At 38.7% G+C, this 17,602-nt stretch overlaps 1 protein-coding gene across 3 annotated transcripts in view; it reads right to left on the bottom strand.

Annotated features, from left to right (window-relative positions):
* ARHGAP6 (Rho GTPase activating protein 6) overlaps positions 1-17,602 on the bottom strand; it is a 322,686-nt gene that overhangs the window by 118,400 nt on the left and 186,684 nt on the right. Inside the window, exon 2 of one of the 3 annotated variants that reach the window (XM_040533804.1) lies at positions 1,354-1,459. The exons of the other annotated variants lie outside the window; for them this stretch is intronic. Within the exon in view, the coding sequence (XP_040389738.1) occupies positions 1,354-1,452 (99 nt within the window). The 5' untranslated portion in view covers positions 1,453-1,459. The remainder of the gene's footprint in view (positions 1-1,353; positions 1,460-17,602) is intronic. 3 annotated transcript variants of the gene reach the window in all.

Here is a 17,602-nt window from a genome sequence, read left to right as displayed (position 1 = left end):
GAATTCCTCACGTTTTTATCCATCCTCTAATTACAACAGAGTAGCATTTGTCCTGGAAATATAATACAAACTCACAAATTATATCACCCAAATCATTATTTTTTTTCCCCTCACTTGTTTGGAGATAACCCCAAGCCCTAACTTGTTCTTTAACAGTTCCTACCTACTTAGGGCTAAATTAAAAACAGCATATTTGCATATAAGTAAATGCACCCCCATTTTATACTCTCACAACTTCTGGTTGATGGACACTTCACCATTTTCAAGTGAACTCAGACTTTTTTCAAGCTCCTGTGTTTTCAAGACCAACCCATGATTATATGGAAATGTGAATTTCGCATTTCATTTTGGCTTTTAAAGTAAGGCAGAAACCTTTAAGTAAAGTTTAGAGCTGTGCAGAAAAGTCTGTAAATACGTGAATGTTTAGAAAACAAAGATCAAAAGAACCAGCAAATATATGTATAAATATATTTTTAATCTATCTCAGTATTCCTCAATCTGTCTCATGCCCCAGATTAGAAAATCTGTCTGCAGAGGAAGAAATCTTATAGAAGTTTATAAAAAAGAGGTATGGCAAGCTATGAGGATGTCAACATGTCCACAGCTTCCCCTCTTGTCAGTGTGGACTGTGCTACATTCATCCGCAGAGCTGCTGATTTGCAAGGAGGCTGGATAAGACTTTCCTCAGGAATCGTTAGTTATGGAATTCACTCTGTGCTTGTTTGGCCATTTGTGCACCTTGAGGATAGGCTCTCAAGTACGAGGGAGGAAAGGGACTGCAGGGCTTCTGTTATGGTAATGTTCGAATGGGAGACTTCTAATGTACTACATCTGCAAATGGGTATTTACTGACCAGATGAGTTTCACCATGAAAATTAAACCATGTAAAAGCATAAGAAAGCACAGGTGGTCTCTCTCTTAACATACAACCAGAAACACAGATCACTGTAATTCAGTTCATTGCAGACCATTATAAACAGAAATGAAGAACAGAGAGAAACAGAGTTAAACATGAAACACAAAATCTGCCTCTTCGGTTCTGCACCAATTTGTACCTACTAAGCACTGCTGACTGCAGGACCTTCAGATCATCTACAGCATTTCGCTGTTTCATCAAGGGGTAACCTGTGAACTGCAATTTGGTGTAGCTGCATTTGAAGAAAATAAGTCTTAAACTCTTGCTATTAAAAGCCCAGCCAACCTAATAATGCATATATACACGAGAAAGAAAGCATTTGACATTCTCTGAATAAACTACTGTTTCAAGGCTGAGCATTTTAGTCTTTAGTAAACTTAATTTGAAATTTACTTCACTGTATAAATTCAATAGTTAAATGTTATGATCTGTTCTACCTTTTTGAGATGACGGGTGAACTCTCTTTGAATAATACGTCTTACACAAATGTGGTTCTCAGCTTCTCTGAAGTCCATGGTCAGGTTAACTCTTTCCATAAAGCACCTAAAAGTAAAGTCATTGTGGATAACAAGTTGTACTAAATACAGTTGTAATGTGAAGAATTTCACTACATAACAAATAAATTTTGACTAAACACACACTTTAATGGGATGGTGTGCCATGTTCTTCCAACCTACTGTCTGTTCCACAGGATCCTTCATCTTCCTCACAAGAATTCAAAGAGACAAGAAATAGAACAAACAAACAAAAAAGAAGCCTAACAAAAACCTCTAGATAATAGGGTCACTGAGGAGTTATCTTGGATTGACCCTAGCACTGTATTTCCTTCTGACATGCTATAGCCCACTGTATTAAATCACAACCAATGTTTATATTGTATAACTTTGATACAGATCAGATACTGTCATAGCTCTGGCATTTTAATCAGCCTAGGCTGTTTCCATTTCTTCTTGCGATAACGATTCTGTCATCAAAAGTAGTATTAAATAAGATTATGAGACAGCAGATGGCATCACTTAGTTATCTTTAATTGTTGTACACTGACCATTTACTATAAAGCATAATCTATTTTCAAAGATTCATAAGTGGAACTCTACGGACAGCATAGACATACCAAAAAACAAAATGTCACCATTTTCTCATAAAATCATAGAATAGTTTGGGTTGGAAGGGACCTTAAAGACCTACTAATTCCAATCCCCCTGCCATTGGCAGGGACACCTCCCACCAGACCAGGGTGCTCTAAGTCCCATCCAGCCTGGCCTTGAACACCTCCAGGGATGGGGCATCCACAGCTTCTCTGGGCAGCCTGTGCCAGGGCCTCACCACCCTCTACATAAAGAATTTCTTCCTAATACCTAATCTAAACCTACCCTCTTTTAGTTTAAAGCCATTACCCCTTGTCCTGTCACTACCCTCCCTGGCAGAGTCCCTCCTCAGCTTTCCTCTAGGCCCCCTTTAGGTACTGGAAGGCCACTGTAAGGTCTCCCCAGAGCCTTCTCTTCTTCAGGCTGAACGAACTCTATTTCACCTGTCTGGTTGCCTTGATCTCTACTTAGTTTTATGCTGGCATCTTAAAGCAGATGTTGTTTACCACACCTATGGCTGCCTTTCTTCAGTTCCCTGGGCACTTCTGAGCCCCTCGGTAAGCCTCCCACACGCCATCAGCTGAAGCCATTTGTATCTTCACAAGACCACATAGAGTAATGGCTGGCTTTAAGAAATCTGGCAGATGTGACTACAGCTTAGTGGTAATTTATAAACTCCTTTCCTCATCTCTTCCCACTGGGATCTCTATTAGAGCCACATCACTCTGTCGGGCACAAATTCACGAAGTATTTTGAAATACCAGTAGGAGAGCTGCCCATTCAACAAACTGGAACTCGACAAACATGGTGAATGCTAAAAAAGTTCTTCATGCCCATTCAGCATCACATGGGAAATAACAGCCCTCATGAAAACAGAGTTGGGTCTAACAGGATCTGCTATTCAGCCTCCTTTTGGTAATCTCTCTCCTCATCTAGTTGTTAGAACAATATGAAAAAAAAAAGCAGAGAAATTTCCTTTGTGTTTTCAGATGATATAACGATTTGAAAAGGTAAACTATAAAAACAAAGGCATCCATGCACAGCCTCAAACCACTGTACAGAAAAATGGGAATTCGGAGGAGGCAATGTACTAAGTTATTTTCTGATTACTTTTCAGAAGAATAACAAAAGCATTATGTTCCACTCAGGGTATTCAGAAAGTAGCTGTCACTGTCATTTGTAGGTGTTACACTCAGAGTACATCATGAAAAGGTGGTGTGTTTTTCCACATGCCATCCTGCTAGAACAAATGCAAGCAGGCACGCTGAGGGTCTCGAGCTTGAGAAGCCATTAGGGAGCAGCTGGATGGCCTCAGCAGCCTACACAATGGCGTTTATACATTCAAATACGGTAGGTAGCCCATGGTGGAAATCTAGTCCACAAGTGGTGCTGTGCTGGTCAATCCCTGGTGGCATTGCCAGCTGATCCCTCCTGATCCACGCACTGATCTGCAGCATGCCAAGGCAAGCAGCAGAAAGGGCACTTCGAACCCTGTGCGACAGGGACAGCCATGGGAAATGGGGAAAGGACAATACAGAGGAGGAAGTGGCAAGCCAGAGCACTGGAGAAAAACCATCTCTCTCTTCCTTGCCCACACATACACAGCTCTGTTTTTCTTTACCCACTCCTAACCTTTTCTCCGGTCTTGCCTTTCAAAAAGCTATTCAAAGAGCCATGCTATTTGTACTGCATGAACTCAGAGATGGCAACCTTACAGAACGTTTTGCAATTCTTTGCAGGGTCGCTGGCGGTTTCTCCTTGCTCAATGGATAAGTGCAAGTACCCACCAGCATGTGTGCTTAGTATTTATTGTGCATTCAGTGGCAGCCAGGAGTTTGACCTGGAGATCTTCTGCCTGCAGTATGGGACTTCCAGTAAGAAATGCATTCTCAAAACCAACAAGGCTAAGTAGCCTGTAAAGCTATAGATTTCTTCAGAAAAGAAAAAATGACTACAGAGACTACTGAAAACAAACATTGCAACTAGCAAACAGGTTATAAAATCTTTTGACCTAAATATTTTTCTCCCTTGGTGTTCAAAGCAGCACACTAGCAGTACAGTACCAAGGCTTTCATTCTTTTTCTGCTCTAACCCAGGCAGGAAACATGCTTTTTCAGCCACAGTGAGCATGCTGTTGTACTTCTGAAAAACAGACAGAGCTCTGAAGAGCTGTGAAGAGCAGAGGCAGGAGGGAAGAAGTAAATCTCTTATTAATAAATTACAGAACCATCCCCAAATCTTTATTCTTTCTATGGAAGTCACCTTTTCAAATGCTGGCACTCTGTACTTTAGGTAGCACGTTTTCTTTTTTTCTTTAATTTTTTTCTAAGGGTTGTTTTTTTTTTTCCCAACCTGGCAGTAATACAAATTGAATGTCCTTTTTTCTCCATAATACAATGAATCACACATACGTTTTTAACAAAAACATAAAGCCAAAGCAGAAGCACCATTACCAGTAGTGTCACGATACCCGATGTTCACTCATTGTACCCATATGCTTTCTGCTGAGTCAGTTTTGAAATACCAACCAGTTGAAAAGGTATTAGACAGAAGATACACAACTAGATGTCACTGACTAGCCTGTAACGTTATTCATAGCAAATATCACTACCATAATGAAAAAAGTCATCTGACACCATTGCCCACGTTAACAGAGGTTAGCCTCAACTGCTCCTGCCTTGTGCTGTCTTTAAGCCACAGGTGATATGAACCCAGAAACTCAAAAACACAAGGCACCCGGTTATTAACTCAGGAGGTCCACACTCGGTGTCAGAAGTGATGTTGGGCAGACTTTTTAGATTTTAGGTGAGTCTAAAGCTGCACACAGAGGTATAGCAGGGCTTTCTAAAACAGAAGCCAGCAAGGTGCCTATAGCCTAGTCAAATCAGTGGTTACTAGCTCAGCGTTTAAACACTGTAAAATACCACTGAGAATTTACCACACATTTATGTGCCCAGAATACCTGGCCTCCAGATACACGTGAACTGAAGCCCCTTGGACTTCCTGAATACTTTTGGTCAGTTTTAGCTGATACTTTTGGCTTAGAAAATATTTTTTTCCTGCTACATTCTGCCTCATTGTAAGATTTAGATTCCTTAAAATCCATCCAATCTCTGATTATAATCAAACTACCTGTTATATTCCTAATGCAGAAAGAAGCATACAGATACAGAGAAAAACATTTTCTAAATTACAGGGAAAGTTACATAGACATGGGTGTATTATTTCAGACTCAATTATAGCAAGTTTTTGAGCTAACCTATGTACATAAAGCATTATATTCTCCCCAGCTAGCTTCTTAAAAGGATAATCAGGTCTCCAGAACTCCGCTAATTCTAACAAGAAATCTATACAGGATTCACTTGCCTTCCTGCACATTCAAGATTATTTCCTTCACGAATCTTCTTCCTCCTCTTCTGAACTAGTCTTCCCAGCTAAATTCAGATTTTAAATAAGCAGTGAGAATGGTTGGTTTCCCAAGTGAATAATAAACTACTTACACTTTTATCCCAGTCTCAGCTGTCCTAGTTGGTTTGCAGGTACTCATGTAGCAATTGTTAATGAATTGGTTATCTCCTCACTTCCTCTAACAGGGTACAACCCTGAAAAACCGAAGAATTACCTCCTTCTGTCTGTCTTTCGCAGTGCTTTTAAACCAGTGGTGGGAGGGGCGGAAAGTCTCCCTATCTCGTTGTGTTAGGAAAGAGAAAATTCCCATCAAAAGTGACTCACCAACATTAATCATATATCTACCAGATTGAAAGGCACTCAGAACATGAGGACTGAATCCCATTCTCAGTTAAGCAAATTAGAAGCAAATTGCTCAGCACTGTCGTATTATTTTAACTGCCATATCTGTACAATTTTGCACAATGGAGCTGATGAATATGAATTTATTGTTTCTAGTATTGAACTCTTAGAGAGTGCTTCTGAATCTTTCAGAAGAACAAACAGTGAGTAACGTGCAGCTCCTGTTATTCTGAAATAGATAAATAGCAATACAAAGATTTTTCTATATAAGATGCTTACTTCACTTACCACCTGTTTTATGCATTAGAATAAATATCCTTATTGAGTAACCAAGCAGATGCATAACAGAATCTTCAGCAAACAAGTTACACTGCAGCTTGAAATACTGAAGCTCGTTTCCTAACGACTGGGAATACCATGCATTATTTTTTATTATTCAATAATACTAAATCCAAGTAAAAAATTTAAAGGGTACTGTTTAGATTCAAGACTATTCCTACAGTTAAATGTTGAGGATAAGAGGATTAAAGAAAAAGAGAAAAATAAAATGACTTCACAATCATCTCTTGAAATGTAGCTTGAGAATGAGAGGATGTGTTTTCTTACTGAGAAAAAGAAACAACTGTAAGTAATTTTAGGAATATACACACCCTACTGAATCTACAAATCAGGGTTTTTTCCCATTCGTACTATGCATGCAATAATGCTGTATATTCTTCACAAATTGGACACAGACTTTTGCCTCTCTGGTGTTTTTGCTGATGTTTTTAACTTCACCTGATATTAACCTTCCAGCTCCCACAGGACTACACTCGGAACTACATATGAAGCATATTCTATTAGCAATAAAAACAGCATAATCATAAAAAAGTGAACAATACTCTTATTTTTCAGGGTAGTATTCCAATACACAACAACTAGATTATGATCTGTCACATTCCTGTAAATTCACGATAAGTTTAGCGTTGCTTGAACTAGCTCAAATCTTGGCATAGAAGAAACCAAGGTCTCACCACAATACAGCACTTGAGCTACTGCTGAGTTAATGATTTCTATTGACATTTAATTATAGCGTGTTTCCTGAAGCTAAGGCACAGCTTTAGCATAAGCAGGGCTACTCTGAGTAAGAGACTTAGCCTGTTCAAATCAACACTCATGTGACAAATAGCTTTAATACGTAGCAATGTGTAACACGGAAAAATGGCTGTGGATGTAAATTTAGTTCCTTACTATGAGTTTACACAACCGAGAAAAAAAATACCATTATAAATAATAAAAATACTTAAGTGCATCCTACTTCAGTTTCGCAAACATAAGAGCAAAATAGTCAAATTTCCTTCTGAGTAAATGTTTCAGTATCAGAGACCTGGACAAAATTGGTGTTTGCTATACTTAATGCATTTCTACATCTCTACAGGAAATGCTTGTGTGACTTCAAAAATCAGACTGTTCTAGTTCCTCATTCAACAAAAGAGCTTGCTGCTTTGGAGACACAGTATGAGCTGCTTCTGGTGGTCCCCTTCTCAAATCTTGTAAGTCCCCTTCCCAAATCTTGTAAGTAAGACTCCAGAAACAAGCAAAATAATAATCTTGCTCTCTATGGCTGACATGAAGTATGTATTTTCACATAAATATTTTGCCTCAAAATTGTCTTACAAACATTCACTTGGTGAAGCTCTTTGAGGTGGGTTGCTGATGAGGTCCCATCCCTCAAAACCCAACCAAACCAAACCACAAACAGTGGCTTGAGCTGGTCATCCCAAAATTGAGGTACCCCAAACCAATACTCACTGCTGAGAAACTTGGCTTTGCCTTTACATCATTCAAGAAGATAATTCAGAAAGCTGAATCCCCAAAGTGACTTTGATGCCACATTTAAATGATCCCTAGTCAGTAGACAAATTAAATAATAAGAAAAAAAACCTAACAAACAACAACAAAAATAAACAAAGAAACAAGTGAACAAGTTGAAGCTACTCAGTAGGATGTGGTTGCTACAGCATCCTAGTATAGGAAGCAGCACCCCATAAGCTTCTCTCCCTGTTATATATGCACAGGAAGACAACCTTGTCTACAGGAAGCTCACATCAACCCTTCAGTAGATAGTTAACAGGTGTAATACCACGGTCATTTGTTTTACCTTCACACTTACCAATTTTCTCATATTGTTCCTGAAGGCATTTATTTTGCAGGTGCAATCACTACTTAGTAAAGCCACAAACACATTCTGATTTTTGGTGACTTGACTTTTTCCACAGTAATTAGTTTGTTTTGGTTTTGTTTGTTTGTTTTACATATTTAAAATGAAGCACTCCATAAAAAGTGCTAGAGTTGCTGTTTTCCCTGAAGAATAGGTCTACTTTCTCTGGATAAAGATTTTGCATAGTAAAAAACAAGGAAGACTGGTGATAGAGGGGTAATTGCTATTGATGGGCTTAATGCCATGTTGCCATAATTAAGTGAATAAGAGGGTGCAAGACCTCAAAAAAGTCACATTAATGGTGTGGAAAAGTTCAGACTAAGAAATACCAGTGTGGTTGTTAAAGCAGATCCTGTAAAAAGAAAATCAGAAGAAGGTAAACCTTCTTGCTCAATTTAGAGAGCAAGAAGAATGAATAGGCTTGATTTTATTTTAAAAATGAGCTTCTCTGCTCTTTTCTGTGCTAAGTGTTAGAAATCAAATGGGAATTACAACATTTGAGATGTGACTAGTTAAGACAAATCAGCTATGACTAGTTTGTGGCAACATATGTAGCATATTGAATCCACAGAGAGCAGAGGGAACCCACCCATGTTCCTGCGAAGTCCCTAGCTCTCAGCAATTGCTCCAATTTGCACGTGGGAAGGCAAAGGCAAAGAGTTTGGGTTAGATGCCTAAAAGGGGCTGATTATAGGCTTTTAAATTTAGGCCACTTAAGCCTACAAAGACTTTCCAAAAGGTTGTATGCTTACAGGACAGAGAGGTATGCATGCTGTAATTCAGGAACATGGAAATAGGCCTCTCTTTTATAGAAGAGCCTGATGGCCACAACAGATGTAGGAATACATTTGCGGTGTGTGTGTAGGTTTAAGACAGATGAGGAGGTCTCCTGTCTCAGAGTGTTCTTTAATCTAGTGTCTTGTAGCTTTTCCAAGAAACTGGAGTTTGAACCGCCTGCCAGGTCACACTGGAGAATGGTGAACCTGAGTTTTCTGGGTCTCAAGTGGCTCTGCCTGGCACACTGGCTGGCCTCTGCTATGGCACCTGCTTTTTCCTTTCCACTGCACTCTGAGGTTAGGCACACAGTCAAGGCTACATATTGCCCTCCAGAAAATGCCAAGTATTTGAAAAGGCTGTGTTATGGCTTTGCAGTTTGACGCCTCCCTCCCTATTTCAATTTAGTCCCAAAGGTCAAAAGAGAACCATTTGCAGAGGCAGAAGTCCATCACCAACCTCATGTGGAGCCCACTCACTGACTGAGTGCGCAGTTCAAAACTCAGGGCTTTTTCCTTTGTCTTCTCCACATCTTACAGCAACGTTTATGACATGGGTTGAAATCTGTGTGAAGGTTTTCATACTAGATTTCAAGTACGTTTCTATACTCCTGTGACTCTGATTCCTTTTCGTTGTTTGCTTAGACATGTACTTAGGTAATGCACGCTATAAATAAAACAGATGCCTTTGAAGAAGGACTCAAATGCTCAGGAAGCCCTTTGCAGTTTGAGGTTCACTGTTTCCTCTTCAGCTTAATCTAACATGTTGGCTTGTTAGAAGATGTATGGCGCTTCAGATATTTTCTATTAGTCCTACAAAGACGATTTCACTCCCATTTAAACTAAAGACTTTTCACTCATTATCTGGACTCTCTCATCGATCAGAGAACAAGTCATAAATTGGTTATGTATTAATATGAACAAAATCAGAAAGAGGATGATCTAAACACAAATACGAATAATCAGGAATAACAAGTTCATCTAAATAGAAAACTCAAATTGACTCGGAGACGAGAAATGTTGGCAAATTCAGTAAGATTCTATCTTACACATTTATAATTCATTTCTGTCCTTGTTATGCACACTGAAACATATGCTTGGCTTTGTGTCTGCTTAACTATAGCAGGGTCTGAGAAAATTATGTTGGTAAATAGGAATAATGACCAGTCTTGGTTCTAGTAAAACATGGAAGAAACACATGAAGGATCATGAATTGTAGAAGTGTGTGCTGAAAGCCTGAAAGGAACAATTCACAGGCAGCTAATGAGTACCCAATATAATATTGAGTAGGAAAGCAAAGTCAGAGTCTGATAGCTATGAAGGAAAAGCAGAAAATGTAAACAAAGAGACCAAAGAAAGAAACAGGCAACAACGAAGAAAAAACTGAAGGCATTAGAAAATGAGGAGTGCTGAAATGAGTGATCAGATGAGGGCAGGCAGGAGGGGTGGGGGGTGTCAAAGAGAGCACAAAGAGTAATGAATAATTAAAAAAAAGTACTATTGAAAAAGAGTAAGAACATACACAAAACTTAGCAGCATGCCAAATTTTAATTATCTTTTCAATTACTAATTAGACCTTCTCACTGATTCAATGAAATTACATACTTTCAAAAGTTTTGATGTTACTTTTTTTTTCCCCCATGATCTGCTCATCACAAAGGAAAATCATAATCCCTAGGAGCAGAATGGGACATTTGCTCTAAGATAATCTCTAGTCCTTAAAATTACAGGAACCCTGATCCAACTTCTATCTTTCATTTATAAAGAAAATGGTGGAAATTTCAGTGACAGCAACGGAGTAGAATTTTACACGTCTTCACAGCAAATAAGCCCCTCTGAAAAAATAACCTAATCTTAAATGGAAATTATCTTTATTAATTTAAGATATCCTTGATTGGAATAATTGCTTCTCCGCCCACACAAGAATCAAGGAGAACGCAATCAGCAGGCATTAGCAGGCACACAGCCACATGATGCACACCAGTGCTACCTGCTACATGCACAAGTTCCGTGCATACTTACTTGAAACATCTCTGTTTCTTCCTACTAGCTTTACTGGACTGATTTTCTATTACTCAAATGCAGGCACGGTTGGCCCAGTGTCAGTGTTATCACCTGAACACCACTTTCTCTCCTTCCCTGAGGAAAAGAGCGTGGGTACGGAAAGGTTAGGAGGAAAGCCAGGCATTTCCCTTGCATCCTTGTAAGCGGCAGGGATGGTTTTAGCAGGACAGAGCTGCTACTGCTAGCGCCTGCACCAATGTGCGAAGGAAGATACCTGGCACTCTGCTCCTGCTCCTTTAGGCACAGCATGGGGGGGATGCTCTGACTGCTCTCTGCAGGCTACAGAGGAAAAGCCCTTGGTACACCCATTGCGTATGCTTTGAACCATGTGTGCTAAATCTGAAAAAGATATAAAAAAAGGTGTATTGGCCATAGGAACAGTTACACATTTCTGTCTTACTGATTTTACTAAAGGTACCTCAACAGCTAGTTATCCATTTCAGGCAGAGTCTTCAGTCTTTTAGCTCAAATTCAGTGGGATCACAGAGAAATCAAGTACATCAAAAACTGGCCTGCTGCCAGCACTGAGCCTTTGACAGGATTCAAGCTGTAGATACTGGTGCTTACCAGGAGTAACCTGGGAAGGCATGCTTTTCCTCCCTTTTTTTTCCCTCCTTTCTTTAATTTTAATAGTTAGGAATAATTATTTCAACAATTCTTAATGTTTAACTAGGAAAGAAGAAAGTAGGTGTAATCTGTACAGATAATCTAGCATTAAATATAAATGTCATTTCAGAACAGCTGTTGTTACATATTACAGATAATTAATATTATTCTGAAGATGAACAAAATTGAATTACATCGATACCGTATGTCCATGGATCTCTGATAAATTAAACATACCTATTCATAGCTCTGTGAGAACAGAATGTTTTCCTGTATATTGTAGCAGCTCTCCAAATGCACCAGAGCAAACAGAGAGAGATTAATTGCTGTGCTCTAAAAAAGCCAAGTCTGAAAGAGACACACACCAAATGGGTTCGAATCTCAGGCAAAATGCTCCGGGTACCTAAAGTTTTGCTGGAAACGAGAGGAAAGTTCAAAGGCAAGCAAATTTCCATTTTTGCAATAGAAAGGAAAGCAGTGAGAAAATCCATCTCGTGCATTAATCTTGACATTCCCCACAAGTGACTCAGGCCGGCAGAAGAAAACATTCCCACTATCTGATGAGAAGGACGTCATGTTTCCCACACGGAACCATGGAGAAAAGCCCGAGGAGAGCTGTTTTTACTACTTTCATCCTGAGGAGTCTGTTTGCAGTTCCTTCAGCTGCTCAGAGTCTCCAACAGCAAAGAAAAATAGTTTCTATTTACAAATAAAAGTTAAACTAACCCTCACATATTTAATTAGCGTAAGTCAGAGCATTGATAAACAATTTCCTTACAACTTATTTATTATGGTAATCCTCCGTAAAAGCATCTTAGAACCATGAGCAGCAGCAACATAGGAGAAAAACTAGTATTTCCATAGCAATACGTGTTAATACACTTAAGATATGCATACTTTACATGGTAACAAGCATAAAAAAAAATCCATTCAACAATGAAGTATAGGAAATACCTGGGTAAGCTGAGAAAGCAAGCTCAGAAAGCCACCTGCAGCAACTGAACTTTGATAGTTGCTTGTATCTGAGCCAAGCAGCTTCTTTTTCAATTAAAATCCAATTCTTTTAGGAAAGCTGAGCGCGTGCAATACTCATTAACTTCGGTAAAAGCCAACGTATTCAGCAACTGGGAAAAAATAAGTTTCAAGTGTCAGGTTTGCAAAAAGGACGGTCAGTCCTGACGTTTCACTCTTAAGTACTCAACTTTCGCAAGCGAACCTACAGCATCCCACCGGGAAGTACAGGAACTAAGCGGAGTTATGTCTGCTGCTGGTGCTTGCCGGCTGGTTTCAGCAGCTGCTTGCTCAGCACACTGATGATTGTGAAAGCTGTCAGCTGTGAATGTCCTAACCCACATTATTTCAGAGCTAAATGACTAAAATCATTGAGAAGAGGCTCATATCATGCCAGCTCTCTGCCTGTGGCCCTTATCAGGATACAAGGGCCAACGTGGAAATTGCGAAATTTGGACAAACACGCAGGAGGCTGGCTGTGGCAGAGCTGTGTGCTCAGGGTGCTTGCCCAGGAGGTGAGGTGCTCCTCAGCATCACGGCCACGCACGACATCCCACCCCGCTCTCCCAGCCGCCACTGTAATGCCTACGCAGCCACGAGCTCCTTGTCCTGCCCCATGACAGGACCAAATAGCTCCTGACCTTCCGGACGAGAAGGATGAAGAGAAACCTGACTGCCCTTCTCCCATGAAGTCCACCTGCTGTACCCCCAGAAGGGTGGGAGGAGCAGTGCGAGTGCTGCTGAGACAAGTGGGACATCGGAAACAGGTGGAGTCTGCCCAAACTACTGGGATGCATCCTAAACCCGTGACAAACATCTGAGGATGGCTGGTTTATTCACAATCATGGATTCATTCCACGGTAGACTTCAGGAGGGTTTCAAGGCAAGCAACTAAGCACTGACATAGTAGTTAGTGTCTTCGTAAAACACATAAGGGACAGCAGAAGATCCAAAAACGCCAGTAATAAAAACCACAAAGCAAGTTAAAAAACCCTTAACCACAATGCAGGATTTGAAAAAACCCTAACCTTAACCACTCACAAAATAAGAAGGAATCAATATGAAACAACTAAATAAAACAGAACACTTACAGTAAGCAACAGATTGCAATTTATTCATCTTAAAAGTACTTCCCAATGCAGTTACTCAGCTGATTATTTTTTTTTATTAATGTGACATGAAATTTGAATTAAGAACAATTTTTCTCTTTTTATTTATACACATGGGAACCATTTACAATTCAAGTGTGATTTTTCACTGTATGCCTGGATGACATTTACCAGTTTAAGCTGAATAGCTTTTCTGTACCAGTTTAGGTCTTTCAACTAATTGCTTTTTCACAACATAATGTATTGAGAAAGGACTGGAATTACTGAATATAACTGTATTGGCAACCAAGGAAGACAAATTATCAAGTGACTTTAAAAACTTGAAATATTTGCAAGTCCCCCGTTATGAACTTATTTCCAACTTTCTTCCACTTTTCTTTATTAAATATTTTACTATTTTCTACTGGAACAGAAGAGTTGTACAAGGATATAAAATATTCTTTAAGTGTTTTCCTTCTCTCTCCATATCTTGCATATTACATCACTCACCCCACTTCACATTTCAACTGAAAAGTTGCAATTAAAAAAAAAAGTAGAGGCAAAATAAGTTAAAAGAACACCACCATAGAATATGCAATGCTTTGCAATTTCAAAGAAACAAGTTTTTCCACTTCTCACACTATGGTGATACAAATGGATGGAATTTAATTTATTAACAAATTTTCCCATCAATCTCCAGTATCTCACTGTGGCTTACAAAATCCTTAATCATGTATTTTTTTTTTTGCTTGCTGTTGAATTTGACACAGACGACAAGGATGAAGCGTCTCCAAGCCATGACCTATTAGAAGCTTTCAAAGAAAACAAGAAAAACAACTTTTTAAAAAGTGACTTGTCTGGAAAATACAGACACTTATATGAAAAAAATAAAAAAAGTTTTACTTAAATTTATTTTTTAATAAACTCTAGCTAAGTGCTTATCTTAACCCGTCCAAAGATTACCAAGAAAATAGGATGAAAGAGTGTGAAGAGAAAGAATAACATATCAACTACCTTAATTGGACTGATGAGTTTCCAAGAATATTTTAAAAATGAATGCCTTTGGAAAACATGTCTATTACAGAGTTTAAAATATATAAAAGACTATTATAGCTATTTCAAGAGAGAATACAGCCCAGGAAAGTTTCTCTCATGTTCTTCTAACAAAGTTATAAACTCCAATAACTTGATTTCCCTCCTATTACCTGGTACTCAATAAATCCACCAAAAAAAAAAAAAAAAAGATGGCCACATAGGTATCCATATAAATTCATTTGGTCCGCATTTTTTTCTTTCTCTCTGCATACAAGCTAATATGAATATTTACTAACTTTCCATAAGCACTACTCATAAATATATGGCACATTGATGTGAACTTGAGGAAGGATTACAGAAAACTTCATAAAGATATGTACTCATTTCACTAACGTCTGACAGCTTCACTATTAATGAAAGAAAATATCCAGCAACAGGAATCTTAAATTTAGCTAACCTTCACCAACAGGGCAGAAATGGTAGATCTTTGTTTAGCTTGGAGTGACTGCTGTTCTAATGCTTTAGAGAATCCCAGCCTTACCACCTCTCAAAGTCACTTGCATGCATCATCTAGCAAAACAACAATAAAGAAGGCTGTTGATCTTTAATAACTGAAGAAAATAAACTGATGCCAGACATTCTTTGCTCAGTTAAAAAAAAAAAAGGGGAAACTCAAACTACTGAAAAGTGGTGTGCTACAAAAAGCCAGACAGTAAAAGAAAAGGGAGAATACCCAATTCTCCTTACATGTGACATTATCCTTGGGATGGGAGAGTCCACCTTAGTTTAAAGAAGTCCAATGTATAGTGAGTTCAGACAATTGAGAATTAAGATTCATCATAATTCTTTACAGAAAGTTAACAATTGTTATTTTTTGGATCCATATTTTAAACAGTAAACTAGAATATTTATAATTTTAAATGTCAAATAAGCAATCCTTATAAGGCTGCAGATCTTACAGCAAAAGCTTTTTAAAAGAGGTCTTTAGGTATATTTCACGCTGTAGGTTTGGATAGTAAGATACTGAAAACTTAAGACTAGAAATACTCTAGTGAAGTCTGTGGTACTACACACACTGAGTTCAGTCCCACAGAATTTTATCTTAATCTTTACTGCTGATAGTCCAAAACCGCTTATGTAACTACTTCCACGGTAGATAAAGATGAACAATATAACCCACAACCTTTATCACCATAACGAACCATTATGCACTTTTTCCATTCAATCAAGATAGACTCCTTGATCTACAAAATCTCATGGTCATCTATGAAAACATGACCCATTTGCTTCACTGCTTATTTGGGGATCTTCTCAGGCATCATCTGACCTGCTCCTCATTGATCTTGTCCCTTTCCTTGAAAAACTTCTCTTCTAATCCACCTAATCTGCCTGGATGGGCTCTACATTCTCCTCTCCCAATTTCCTCCTTTTATTCTTCTTGATTCTCTCTGACATGCTTTCCTTTTTCTTCCTCATTTCCTCTACACCCATACTAGATACTAGCAATATACTAACAGAAAGGGACAATAACTTTGAAATCACATACATTAACTTCTCAACTAACCCCCCCAAGTACATTGCTTTCCCCGATTTTACTCTTCTTACAAAATAGCATTCATTAAGTGTTGTCTGATTTCTTCTTAGCTTGAAATAAGTGTAGACAAGACAGCTACTGCAGCATTGCCACAGGGTAAGCTCTGTGGTAAGACTGCAGCTGAGAAGCCTATGTTCACACTGCAACCCCACAGTGAATATGAAACAGTTCACCCTTGATTTTTCACGTATCATGGAGCAAGAGCATTGGTAATAGATGGTAACTACTTAACAGCTGATTGATTTGCAGCAAACTAACATTTGGGTTTGTTTCACTGCAACTTTCTCACATTTCAAAAATGTAAATTCTTCAGGAAAAGCAGTTTTTCTCACTGTCACTTACCTATCAGGGATCTTCATAGTCAAATTTTCTATCGCTCTTAGCTGCTTTACATAGCCAGGTAAATGTAAAGGAATGATTATTGTAAGTGATAACCACAATTTTTACATTACATGTTCTCCTGCATTTTCCATTACATATCCATGATATTACATAACAAAATCTGAGACAGAGTCCGTGAAACCTCTCAAAGAGCCTTGTTTGTATTTTTTTTTTTTAACCTTGTGCAATCTTCCTTGTCTGATAGCTGCTTTTTTTTTTTTTAATGAAGGAGACTAAAAATTAAATAGTTTTGCCTCATTGTAAACAATGTGACAGAGATGCACTGTAAGTAGTTCAGAGCAAATAAAAGTTTAATCCCTTTTCTCCTAGGGTTCTCCCTTAATTTGAGGCTTCAGAAGTTATATGGCATGTCAGCAAAAAAAAAAAAAAATCCTCTCTCTCTGACTGTGCGTATTCTGGGAAATTAGAGCAGTGCCCTGTCTTTGAATAAATCTTTACCTTTTCAATCTGCACAGTTCTTGGTATCTTTTCAGCTATACACACAGAGTAATGTGACTTTACCAGAACAGCTGGCTTGACTATCATAAATAATTGACAAGAGTTAAATAAACTCCTTAGAACACAAAGTTCAGGACGACATGGAGACTCCCCACAACTACCCCACCTGGCAGCAAGACGACTTCACCCTCAGATACCACAGCAGCTGCTAGTCCCCATAGCCCAGAAGGTCCATGAGAAAATTCCGAGGTAGCAGCTCAAGTAAATATTTTGAATGTCGCATTCACAAGGAACATAACTGGGCAGTTGGGTGCATGATTGTAATTAAAGTTATTCTGAAGAGATGCAAGTTTTATTAAAGTAAATGCTTTCTTCTCCCCTGTCCATGAAAACTCCATGACTAATATGTAGCCAAATTTTCACAATTGTTCTCTCATTTCTCAAGTCGCTGAGCAACAAGCATGGAGAACATCTTTAAAGTCAGGCAGAAGACAAACAATTTACAAAGCACTTCTGACATTGCTGGCCTAAATAAGCTTGTGGTCATCTCTCAGCTCTCCTCAACCAGTATCAAAGAAGGTCGCCTGAATTTCTCTTGAGCAAGAGAAACAGCTTTCAGACTGATTCCTTCTCCCTC

Source organism: Cygnus olor, chromosome 1, assembly GCF_009769625.2.
Source record: "Cygnus olor isolate bCygOlo1 chromosome 1, bCygOlo1.pri.v2, whole genome shotgun sequence".
In the NCBI taxonomy this organism is placed as follows: Eukaryota; Metazoa; Chordata; class Aves; order Anseriformes; family Anatidae; genus Cygnus; species Cygnus olor.
Note: the sequence above shows the minus strand (reverse complement) of the source record. Positions and strands in the feature narration are given on the sequence as shown.